The 13,333-nt window shown below is 41.8% G+C and overlaps 1 protein-coding gene across 2 annotated transcripts in view; it reads right to left on the reverse strand.

The window, feature by feature from the left end:
- Positions 1–13,333, reverse strand: part of grin2ba (glutamate receptor, ionotropic, N-methyl D-aspartate 2B, genome duplicate a) — a 150,456-nt gene that overhangs the window by 38,645 nt on the left and 98,478 nt on the right. For both annotated transcript variants that reach the window (XM_032538281.1, XM_032538280.1), the window contains exon 7: positions 12,865–13,057. In XM_032538281.1, coding sequence (XP_032394172.1) covers positions 12,865–13,057 — 193 coding nt within the window. The remainder of the gene's footprint in view (positions 1–12,864; positions 13,058–13,333) is intronic.

Genomic DNA, 13,333 nt, shown 5'->3' on the forward strand with positions numbered 1-13,333 from the left:
AAGGTGAAAATGTCCACCCCAAAGGGACTTGCCGTCTCTAACAGAAAACACAAACCGCTCCAAACAGCTCTATTGTAGTCCAGCCTTTACTTCTGTGACGAAAGTGCATCACTTTGTAACACCCGTTATAATGCAGGCCTAGCTGCAAGCTTGGCACGCTCTGAGACCGATCCTATCGTCCACAATAAAAAAAAACGGCATCTCTTATTCATATTTTAATCATTTAATAGCCATAAGAGGGGTGTCTTTGGTGTCTTTCTAGCTTTCACAGGAGATTTTTTTTGTTCAGCCTGGAACTTGTGGAACTTTTTTTGGCGTTGTTGAGCAATGAATCCAAACTCTTACATCCAAGATTTATCCACTTGATGTCCATAATTTATCCTTTCGTTTTGATCATTTCTGCCGCCTGCTTCGTTGCTCGTGGCATCTTAAATCTCCCATGATGCTTTGCAAGAGTTTGTTGATGCTTTTTAACCAATGGAATGCACACATTACGCCTTATATTGGGTATCTGAGGGAGAACAAAGATCATCAATTGGGAAAAGAGATCATTAACACAAGTCAGACTAGTTAGATGTGACCAAAGATCATCTCTTACCGTTCTACAGAGAAAAACGCATCACTGTTTTGAGACATCTGGGCATTTGTTGAAGAAATGTAAATAGTTTAAATGAGTGATAATGTTCATTATGTTTTAGTTATTTTTGCACTGGAAGATTTTTGACTTTTTTAGACAACACAAATGCTTGTGTAGTATTGCTGTGTGTAATATCAATAAATATGACATTTTTTGGATTATTGGCATCATGAGGGCAAAAGCGTCTGGACCTTTTTTGAGAAAATGTAGATATTTTGTCAACTGTATAAGTTATGTTTATTTCTTCACAGTTTGACTCCCAATACATATGAGAAGTGGTTTAGGGAGGAGATTGGCTTAGCTTGTGTTGCTCTGTGTGTAATATCAATACATATCTGTGAGATTCATGTCCCGATTTTAGTTATTTCGTTGATTTTTTTGCATTCAAGTGACCTCACTGCAGCACAAATATTCTAATAGCCCAGTTTTTCCTAAAAAGAATGATGTTTACAGATTGACTATGGACAACAGGGTTGATTACAGAAGTATTTCTGATTCTGATATTTTACAAGCTTTTTAGAAAGTAAAAACCAGAATTGCCTCTGGAAGCGAAAATAGGCCAAACAGTTCCTGAGTCGTGCTCACACTACAGTTGACTAGTTGTTTTTCTAGAGTGAGATTTTTATTTCAGAGGCAGGATGTCACCTCATCCTCTAAATCAGTGGTTCTCTCGGATTTTCTTTCAGCCAATGACCCCTTACAACAGGGATATCAAACTCAATTTCACTAAGGGACTGTTTGTCATTTATTTAAGGGGCTACCAGAGGAGGTTTGGGATCTTTAGTCAAAATAGACTTGACCCTCCGTTCTCCAGCAATACATCTTTCTATGACCCTCCAAAATGATGGGAAATGGGAAAAACGTCAACAATTTATGGATGCCTTCTGTTCTGGTTTGTGCTTGGCAAAGATGTACAGATACATTTATATTTTACAATGATGACATACGTCTGCCTTTTGTTTCTGAGTTCCAGTTTTTTTTAAGATCCTGTTAGTTTTTGCCTGTTGCTTTCTGGACTCTTTTTGGTATGTACTTTGTGTTTTTGTTGTGAAATAAATCGCCTGCTCTCTGCATTTGGGTCCGCAATTCCCCGCATTTCATGACCGATTTACTAACTACTATTGTTTTGGAAACACAATAAGCATAGAAACTAAATGCACACTGCACTACTTCAAATACTAAGTTACTCCTCTAGTAAACTAGTATTCACATGAACTAAAACAGTAAAACTGGGTAATAAGAAATCACCAAAACTGGTTGCTATGGCCTCGTCACTAGGTTCCCTTCATTGTATATTTTAGCATAGGTATTGGTAAAGCTGCCGAAGCTGAACATTATCCAAAACTCCAATTTTGGAGCTTGCATGCTACCACTCCTTCCTTCTCAAATGTCTTGAAAAATTATATTTGAAGAGTACGTATTGGCGCCAGAAATCACATTTGCTCTAGACCCTAAAATACGTTCCCATATAAACTCAGCTATAACTATTCATTTAGGTGTTATTGCAATTAGGAGTGCAGAGTGCAGTTAGTAAGCATCTAGTCTGTATCCACGACGTCCCACTTCTGGGACTGTTTGGCCATATAGCTTTCTCACCTCCAGTTTGGTCCACAGAAACCCCAAAAAAAGTCAGCAAAAAAAGTTCCTTAGCCTTTCATAGAACTAGACATTTTTAAAAGCAGGCTACCACAGCCGACTTACAACAAACTGTTTCGGACATCCGTTACCTTCCTCTTTCATTGTGTTGGAATTTTAAACTCCAGTGGATTTATAGTGACTATGGTTACCTGCTCCTCAGATCTCTGCAGGGTAAATCCAGACAGCTAGCTAGACTATCTGTCCAATCTGAGGACTATGGTTACCTGGTCCTCAGATCTCTGCAGGTTAAATCCAGACAGCTAGCTAGACTATCTGTCCAATCGGAGTTTTCTGTTGTACGACTAAAACAACATTTAAACGTATCAATGTTCCACCAAACCAAGTTCCTTCTCAAGGCTATTTTGCAGCCGCACCTCATTTAGCAGCGGCGCTCAGATGGTTTTCTCCCATCCTAAAATGCTGTGTGGACTAGCCAGACCCTCCTTCACAGTGCTGTGGAGAAAGGTCTGGCAATGCGAGGCTAGTAAGCACCCAGAGGAGTGGAACTAGTTAGCTCGAAGTAATCACTTGTTCCACTCCAAGTGGTAGTAGAATGCAAAATTTACCAAACCATCCTACAACACTGACAGTTCAATTGCATAAAAATCTTGTAACATCCAGTATTACTGTACATGATTAACAGTTGAATAATTTCCAGTTTGAAATTAATTCAAATGATAAAGAGGTACTTGAGGGCTGTAGAAATACGGTTGGGAATTGCTGTTCTAAACCAATCCCTTTAGCTTTAAGATTAGTGCACCCAGTTGCCAGACTCTATTGATTTTTAAGCAATATCTCACAGCCAAAACTGAACTTTAGAGATGGAGGCTTTGTTTTTAAGATATTACGGGGCATTCGCAACAAAAAAGCAATCCGGCAATTTTTTTTAAGGTGGTGCGGCAATGGGGAGTGCCAATGAAACGGCCCATTTGTGTGATGCACTGTTGTGTTCTTAAACAAACCCAACAGAGCACAAGTGGACTCTATATTTCAGTCTTCATAGATTTGGACGTTTCTGACCGCACTTGAAGGCAGCTTTATTTCACAGGAGAGAGAGAAAGAAAAGAGAGGAGCGAGACATAGCGAGTGTTGCAAAAAACATTCACCTATTATTATACAAACTCCCGGGAAGTTCAAACTATGAGGATTCAGTTTAACCTTTAAAACGTTCCTGTGGCAGCGATACAGAAAGTGATGTTACCGGTTTACTGTATGGGACTCTCACACCGCCTCAAACCATAGCTCAGAACACACCGACAAGTCTGATCTCTGGTTACATGATTGGCCAGCGCAGCGACGTGGGGGTTGCGATTCTAAAAAAGTTGAGTTGGTCTCACCCGCTGCGGAAACTCAACCCCAATTCAAAATGAGGGGAAAGACCTATGTTTTTGCCGGACCGTTGGACGGCCAAAGCAGGAAGTCCAAACGCGGCCTTACACATGGCAATTCAAACTACTAAGAATGAATTGTGACTACCCGATTAAGCATGCTTGAATTCCTAAGAAAGTCCCATTGTATATAAGGGTTTTCCAACTCCTCCGTTGATTCACTTTGTGGTGAACCCACCAGGCCGCGGGTCATCCATCCCGCCGAACAAGCAGCTAGCCAGCAAGCCGGGCAACCAGCCGTTCATTCACTTTCTAGTAAATAGACTGTAGGCCAAAATGATAATTTCTTGATTGAACACTGGAAGACAAAGGTTATCACCAAACAAATTTTGTTACGGCAGCGAGGGGCGAAGGATCTTAGCAGCGCTCACAGCTGATCTAATCATCAACACAGCTAAGTTGATTATAACGCTGGAGCGCAGACAGTGGCTAGAGGAGAGGAGAGGAGAGGAGAGGAGAGGAGAGGAGAGGAGAGGAGAGGGGACTTTATTGTGAACATTTTTAGAGAAGAATCCAATCACAAAAATCAAAACAAGTAAAGAAAAGAAATCCTAAATCAAACAAATAAAAATTATGTGCTTTCTATTTAAAATGCTCATCTCCTCCACAAAGCACAACCAACCACAAGACCCTCACACAGACCCACACAACACACACACACAGACCCCACACACACACACCACACACACACACACACACACACACACACACACACACACACACACACACACACACACCACACACACACACACACACACACACAACACACACACACACACACACACACACACACACACACACACACACACACACACACACACAGCCCCTGCACAAGCGACTGAAATCCAGCAAATTGTCCATCATCTGCTAATGGGCATGTTCCACCCTCTGTCTCAATCTGGCCTTGACCAGTCCTTCTAGAACCGGCCCTGGCTCTAAACCTCCAGGCCCCTGAGCCCGGTTCCTGGGTGTTAGCCAGGTGCCCAACTTTGCAGACACAGACAAAAAGTTCAATAAAGTGTGAAAGGTCTCTTTTGTATTTTATATATCTTCACCAAAGATAAACAATTCCAAGGAATACAAACCTTAAAAAAACCTTGAAGCCACCTTCGGCTGACAGCTGATGATACTGAACCAATAAATGTGCTAATGCCCCCCACAAACAGACAGACACACACATCCTCCTAGCTCTGGATCTGGGAGCGCTCTGTATCTAATCGTAGCTATCGCCCCGTGCAATTTATTAAAGGTCTGCTGCTGGACAGAGGACAGCAGAGGAAAGGAGCAGTGTTGGACAGAAAAGAAGGGGAACAAAGCATAACAGAAAGCAGACCAGGGGGAAACAAAAAGGGAAAGAACATGGTGGAGTGAAGAGGAAGCTGAGCTGAGTAGAGAGAAGCACAGAAAGGACCACAGTAGAGTTGAGAAGAATGGAGCGTTGCCTGCAGACCACAGCGAGACGCACGCCAACAGAACAGGGGAATTGTGTTGTGGGGCAGCAGCAGCTGCCATGAACTCCACTGTTATCTCAAAGCAGTAAGCAGCAGAGGTAAAAAACAAAACAAATGCAAAGCCTCAAAAAGGAGAAAATAAGCAAGACACGGGTTGAAATGACATCTAAAGAGTTTACTGGAATGGACAGCAAAGCTTTTGCTGCCTTAGTGCAGGATGCAGTTAAGCTCGGAGCATGAGCGAGGAAGAATGGATCCACATCCCTTCTACACAGTGCAATCCAGCAAGGTGGGTTTCACTTTTCAGGTTTCAGTGATCTCCTACTGCTGTATCAGTGGGAAAACTGGTGTTTGTGGAGGAATGTGTGATTGCAGTCAGCAGTGAACTTATGGAAGAAAGAGACATATGTGCCTATAGGGCTATAGGGGTTTCAAACTTTGATACCGGTTAAGAAACAATACTTTTTCCAATACTTATCCAATTTTATATAACAAAAAGTAGAAAAAAAATTACAACACTGCATGTTACATTTTTCAGCTCCTACTATATGAGCCATGTCTCTGTGTAACGTAGTGTTTCCTGCCTGCTTCTACGACGTGTAACGTTAGACAGCCAATCACAGACATTATTAGAGCTTGGTGGAAGCATGATACATACTTTTGGTTCACTGACACCGATGCGATTTATTCTTTAGTTATTGACATTGGGTATTGAATGATGATGCAGTTCTAGATACTCGATACTTTAGAGGCAATTCAGTCGGTGCCTTAAAAGTTTTCCTGTCTGTCTGTCTGTCTCTCTGTCTGTCTCTCTGTCTGAATACAAGTGCAAGAGGTTTCAATATGTAGTTCAGTTCGTGATTGTGAGTGCTGCTTTAAAAAAACTGAAACCACAAGTGGGAAACAGGATTTTTCTATAACAGCAACCAGACTGGTGTCCTAGAAGGACAGCTCCTTAGCACACACACAAATACTCTACAATAGCTGCACACACACACACACACACACACACACACACACACACACACACACACACACATGTCTGACACACATGGCTTACAGCATGGTTCTCAACCGGTGGGGGCGCGAGTAGACTACAGGATGGGAGGGAAAAAAACTGCTGTCAACCACGGGCTGCCGTAGCCCCTCGTTATGAGGGTAATTTGTTGCAAAGTGAGAGCGCGTAGATGCGATTTAGCGCGATTGTAGATTGATTGGGAGCTTGTGAAAAAAAATCTGTACCCGTGTTTTTTTTCACTTGAGTCACTTTTCCAGTACACCACAACCAGTGATTCCAACCATTGGAATCTGGGCGCTGCGTGTCTCTCTCCATCACACAGCGCGAGTGCCTTACAGTAACTGCAAGGTTCATAACAAAAAAAAAAAAAAAAAAAAAAAAAGTATGGAGCATGCCTACCTTCCGTGTGACATAGCGGTGAAAATGCTAAGATTTTGCACTTTAGCATTTGAAATAGTTAACAGTTGAAAATGTTCATTAGAAATGTAGAAAGTATCAAAAGTCATAATACTGATAAGTTATTAAAATAGTTACCTTAGTACATTTTCAATAGGGTACCTTGTAATCAGTATACCAATTCATTTCCAAAGTAACCTTCCCAACACTGCGTGCAGCTAGTGAAAGTCCCCTATCGCCAATGACACTGGCTGACCTGTGGGTGGTGTGGTGCAATGGATATGACACATTCTTTTGGTGCTGGAGATCCAGGTTCAATCCCACTGTGATGCATCAAGCAGATACTTAACCCCTAGTTGCTCCAGAGGCGTCCAACCTTTGACATTTGTAGCAATTGTAAGTCGCTTTGGATAAAAGCATCAGTTAACGACTAATGTAAAAGTGTTTCAACATCTATTCTTGCTCTATAATTAATCAAAAATAATAAATAAAAACGCAGAACACTATGAGAAGAGTTGATTCTCTATGAAACTTCTGCTGTTTATGCTATTTATTCAAACACGGCTGACATTTTGATAATGAGTTTCCATTTATATTAACTCCGCTATTGATAATGTGATTAACTCGTGACATAAGTCACCATTAATTGATGACACGTGTTGCTGCCCATTGAGCTTAGCATGCAATGTTTATCTCTTTTTAATGAGCAATCATTTAGCTCTCTTGTTTTACCACTGTCAGGGTTTTTATCGTTGGAGCTAACAGTTAGACTGTCCTTGGGCTCGGCTCACAAAAAAGTGGATCTTTAGATATTATTTGTTTGTTCAAGTCCTTCTTGCACGTTGGGTTTAGGTCACAGGTCCCTCGGGGTCTAATGTTTGGACATGTAAGGGTCATTTAAGTAAAGGTTAATTAATGACAAAGGAAATCCTTTGCTAGGGGAGACGAGGATGCACTGAAAAAGATCCATAAAGAACTTTAAAATAATAAAGAGAATATCGATTAGATGCAAATAGAAAATGATTTTAAAGACAATGATTGAAGAAAGTCTGGGAGGAATGGGTCAATGAGTGGATATGCAGGAAAGGGAAGGTGAACAGATTCCAGTTAATGGACAAGAATAAGCAAAATAACCTAAATCATTTTTTATAATAGATTTGACGAAATGACTTTTCTGATGAAGACAAAGACTTAAGGAAATGATTGGAGCACAGAGAGGTAACCGGGAGCCAGGACTGATAGAGTGACTAAAAGGCTGATCAGTGGATCAGGCCTATGACATCATCTGGTAAAAATGACATAGTCCCCCTCTTCACACAGGTCCCCCCCTTCATGGTGATCTGACTGGCAGGTTATGGAGCGTAGCGGTAGGCTGGCCTCCTGTACACAAACTAAGCTGTATGCTCTCTCTTTCATACCTCCGACTTCAGACAGCACAACAACCCCTTTAAACGTCCATTTTTGTACTATATTTATGTATGTATGAATGTGTATAGCGTATTATAGTGTATTTTGCTCTGGCTTCTAGGGCATTACGTATAGAGCACTGTAATTTCCTTTTTATGATGAAATAAACTTGACTTGATCACCCAATCACCACTATCAGTATTTTCCGCATAGAGGAATTTGGCCCCCCCCCCCCCAAAGAGGTTTTTAGCCACCCGGAAGAAGAGATACCAGCACCAGAATGACAAGTATTGATTGGGAATATAAATACAATTAAAATCTTCTCTAAATGTGTTTAAAAGCAATTTACCAAACAACCGTTGAACAAGCAGAAATAATCTTTAAATAGAGCTGATCTCAGTTTATACCGAGGCCAGTCTGACCGGACTCTCCAGTGATTTATTAATATTAATATTATTCTTTTAACCACTTTTGTTTGTGGTTATTTACTCAGCATAATAAATAACAGAATAACATGAAAATGTATAGAATGAACTCATGTGACTCATTGCCTTTAGTGTACCCAGACCGATCATGCTTCTCTGCCGCTGCTGTGATTTTTCTCTGGGTGGGTTGTGATGACAAAGAGTGTATCATATTGCAAATTTTTTTAAGTTGTTATAAAAAAAGAAAGAAATAAAGAAGAAGCCTGCTCTTATATAAACCCCCTGCACCCAAGTGCCCTTTTATGACTTCTGAAAATGGCCAATAGTGATCTTTGTGTTCGGTGACCCATCGGACGCCTCTGGTTCGATCACACCGCTCGCAGTGAGTCGCGCACGTGCCTTCAAGTCGATTTATCTAGCTATCTGACTCTCTCTGTCCATCATTCGGTCTGCATCTATCTGCAGGGATGACCACATGTCAGCCGTGCAACTACCATGTCAGTGGGCAGAAATAGACAGGCGCCTGCAACCTGCCTTCCTCCTCGGCCTCGGCACTGACACTCCGGCCCTCCAGGACCACATCTATGTCACACACTGTTGACATTTTCACTCCCACCGCTTGTTCCTTTTTGCACACTTTCACTTAGATTCTTTCATATCAAGATGCGTGCATATGTGCATATGTGCATATTTTGCATATGTTGCATGTTTGCTGTGTGCGTGTTCGTTGTGGTACGGTGTGTGCTGCCAGTGGGAGAAGAAGTATTGGGATTGTTTACTTGAGTAAGGTACTAATAGCAGACATAAAAGTACTCTGTACCTAAAAGTCCTGCATTAATATGTAACTTAAGTTAAAGTACGTAGGTTTTATCAGGAAAATGTACTACAGTATATAAAGTAAAAGTACTCAATGCAGAAAAAAAGCCTCACATTTTAGACACTGGAAACCAAGAAACACCAAAAAGAGGTTTAAGGGTTAAAAGTCAAATCAAATCAATATGTTGGTTTAGTTTAATTATATAATAAACATTGGATCATTTGTTTGTGTGCAAAAACGTTAATTTGTAAGTACCTAGTATCCAGCTGTCATATTAATGTAGTGAAGTGAAACCTACCATATTCTCTCTTAAATGTAGCGGAGTGGAGTGAAAATGGCATTATATTTCACTGAAGTACAGAACAAATGTAAAGTAAGTAGTAGAGAAGTAAGAATGTAAGATAAATGTACCACTGTGTGCTGTGCATGTGCATGAGCCGTGCGTGTGTTATTTTCTACATCTTGGGAACTGCTGTGTGACGTGTATATGTCATACATCTCTCGACGTTTTAAATGTCACAACACAGACAGTTCAACGGGCAGTTATAGCGGAACAGTGCTGTGGCAGCTGTAAAGCCTTTTGCTGGCCTGTACTGGCTATTGCTTTGTTTTGAAGGCAATTGCTGTCTCCCTGTCACAGATACGCACACACACACACACACACAAGATAAAACACTGCAGGCTAGTATTCACACGCAGGCAAATTGAGTTGGAGAACGTAATGGCAAAAACCACCGTATCACTGGGTATTTTTTGAAACGGCCTTATTATTGTCAGTGATGTCAGATTGGGTGTTACGTTAACACAGCCTGTGCAGCAGTGGTGTGTAACTGATCAGGGAAAAAGGGATTAAAATGGAGAGAGAATAGGAGAGAGGATGGTGAAGGTCAGAGAAGCAGAGAGAAAAAGTCAGACAGCGCAGGGAGACACAAGGATAAGAAGAGCAGAAGAACAGAAAAAAAGCTGAAGAGTAGAGAGTTAGGAAAGAGTCAAGAGGCTGAAATAGTGAGACGAAACCACAGGATGTGAGGAACAGCAGCATGCAATAGGGGAAGGAAAGGAGGAGAGAGTTGTCCCCAGACCACTTGGAGGCATCAGTGGAATTACCCGTGAGAATTAGAAGTTCCACATCACACATGTGCAAATTATTAAGTGTGTCCTTGTAAGCAATTTGCCCCACAGCTAGCATGCACCTTCTGCTGAACCCGGGCAGTTGGATTCACCGAACACACCGCCACACCCATCCGGCACATGCTTGCGCCCACAGTGTCCTTTCGCTCCGGATTAGTCAGGAGTCGGTTTGGTGGTTGATAGAAATAGGCTTCATGTGGCTTTTAGGATGTGAGGTTGAACTCAGAAATAAGGTTATTGAATTGTGGAGTTCTACATTTGAGGTGGCTAATGTTTATTTATATTTCACTGCCTTGCCACTCTTGTACAGCAGAACTTCACCCTGTTTATCAGGCCAGTAGTCTGTTAATATTGTCCATCCTCAGTGGTTAGATTGGGCCGGGCTCTCCGTGGCTCAGCCCGCACATAAGCCGGCTTCGTTTGTGCCAGATGTGCCTGCTTGCAGTCAGTTTGCCTACTGAAATTTCACATCAATTGATTGAAAGGGATCTATTGAAAACATGATAGTTCTGACAAGAATGAAATGATTTTGAAATGGCTGGCTATTCGTCTCGGCGGAGTTGAGATGTGAACAATCAGACCCGGTCGTATTCTTCAGAGGCTTAATCACGATGTCCACTTGTCAGTTCATCTGAGAGCCAACTTTGGTCGCACAAAACTTGCCCTGGCCTTGAATGACAAGTAAGGAAAATGCATTCTGTCATGTTCATGTGTTTCTTAGTTTAGTCACACTGTATGGGTCCCTTCTTATACTGATTAATGTAAATGCCCTAATACTTGTATATATGATAATAGTATTAGACATGTCACGTAAGACTCGACTACTCCATGCTTTGTACAAAACTCTTCAAGAAAATCATGGGGGGAGAAGAATAACCGCCCGACCCCCATTGGGGAGAGCCGCCCCCCCACATAACAAATCCCAACTTAACCCTGTCCATTCTTATTGCAAAAATGCATTTGGTGCTTTGGGTTTGCTATTGTCAGGATGTGAATGGATCTGCAATTTAAAAAAAACATGAAAGTATTCGTCTCAAGTTAGGGCTGCAACTAAAGAGGAAATATTTACATTTAAGAAGCTGGAATCAGGATTTTTTTCCTTGTTTCATAAAAAAAAGACCTCAAACCGATTAATCAATTATCAAACAGTTGCCGATTGATTTAATAAAGACAACTAATCATTTAATCTTTGCAGCTGTATTTCAGATGCTAAGTCATTGTGAAGGCGAGGCTGCCTCCTCAGTGTAAGTTTTACATCACCACCTCTGCAGCTGTTAAGTAACATCCCGCTGTCTTCATCTTATTGGCAGAGGGCAGCTGGGAGCAGAAGCTCTCTCCACACTGACTATCTTCAACATGCAGACCATAATGGGATTTCTATGCATAACCCACATCATATTGACAAAAACATTCTTCATAAATAGATAAGATCACCCATTTTATTTAAGCTAACCACTAGATAAAATGATTTAATATCTGTCATTTAGTTGTGTCCATTAAGCGTGATTATGCTTCGGCGATACGGCGACGCCTTGGGGACGTACGTGTGGACCATGGAGACAACGCGCGTAGCCTGACTTGCGCCTCTCGAAAAATGTAACTCTATCTCTCGCTTGGCCGTTGCTTGGTAGCGTTGCATTTCCGGCCGACCATTCAGAGTTCTCCTTCTCCTAAACAACCTGAAATCAGGAGAGGGTTAACTTCTACAGATTCCCTACCGTGGTCAGAAAGAACAGGGGAGACTCTTTGTTTCCTCACTTGCCTCTATAGTCGCTACTACTGCTCCAAGCTATTGCTATTCCAACACACACACACACATGTGTGTGTGTGTGTGTGTGTGTGTGTGTGTGTGTGTGTGTCTTTGAAATATCTTATTAACTGTTCATCCAATCTACTTCACACTTGGTTTCCTTGGTACAAAATGAACTTGGGGTTTAGAAGTTGGAGCACTTTGTACAGCGTTGGATAATGAATATTAATAAACTGTGAATTAAACTAAACGACAGAACATTAAAGGTTGAGGAAAAAATGTTGTGAAAAAAGCGCTGTCATAACTCTGGCTCTTCTGTGTCTACCTTCACAATAAAAGCCCAGCTTAAACTCACTCAAATCATTTTGCTGGGAGAAAACTTTGTGCTAAACTAATGTTTGTGATAATTATTATATGTTTGTGATAAAAATTGTGATTTTTTTGTTAGAAAACTCTAAATTTGCAACGTTCTGTGTCAGGTAAATGTAGTACAATGTTTTCCTCTGAATTAGAAGTACACAGTAAGTCAGTAGTAGGCTATACAGTGGAGTTGCATATTGAGTGCTTTGCGGTCCTTCTGTAAGTCCTTTTGGGGTTCAATGGTTCTGGAGAATGCTACAAGCAGCCGTACCACAGGCCAGGCAAATCAGCCTGTTCCAACCAGGCATATTTAAAAAGGGCACTGCACTAGTACAGCTAAGTGGGTAAACAGTTTACCCACCGTCCATCACATGTTCACAGCTTCTGCGTAACTGGTCCAAACTGCTTTTCGGTTCTCTCAAACCAAAGAACCCAGCCTCACTCACCTGAGCACTTCGTTGGGGTTGCCTGAGATGGGGGTCTTCTTGTCCGGAGTTCCGTGGCACTCAGACTTCAGCAAAGTGTGAGGTCCGCGGTCCATCATCATGGTGGAGGTTGCCATAGTGATGATGGCCACGCCGTCGCGAACGCGGGCCTCCAGGTTGTAGTCCCACTCGTCATAGGACACGGAAAGCAGACCTGGAGGGACACAGGAGACAAGAAGAGGAGAAAGGAAGGATCAGAGGAGGAAAGAAGAAAGACAGAAAAAGGTGAGACGGAGGGGGGACAGAGGGATGAGAAGTCTAAATTGACGATGTTTCATAACCAGGATTGCTCAGGTTTTGCCGGATATTCCGCCGGATATCCCTCCTTTTTCTGCCGGATGTCTGACACTTTGCGCATTTTCTTTGTGTTGGTGTTCTAAACTCCGGTGGATTTCTGAGGACTACGGTTACCTGGTCCTCAGATCTCTGC

This window comes from Etheostoma spectabile, chromosome 15 (genome assembly GCF_008692095.1).
Source record: "Etheostoma spectabile isolate EspeVRDwgs_2016 chromosome 15, UIUC_Espe_1.0, whole genome shotgun sequence".
Taxonomy (NCBI): Eukaryota; Metazoa; Chordata; class Actinopteri; order Perciformes; family Percidae; genus Etheostoma; species Etheostoma spectabile.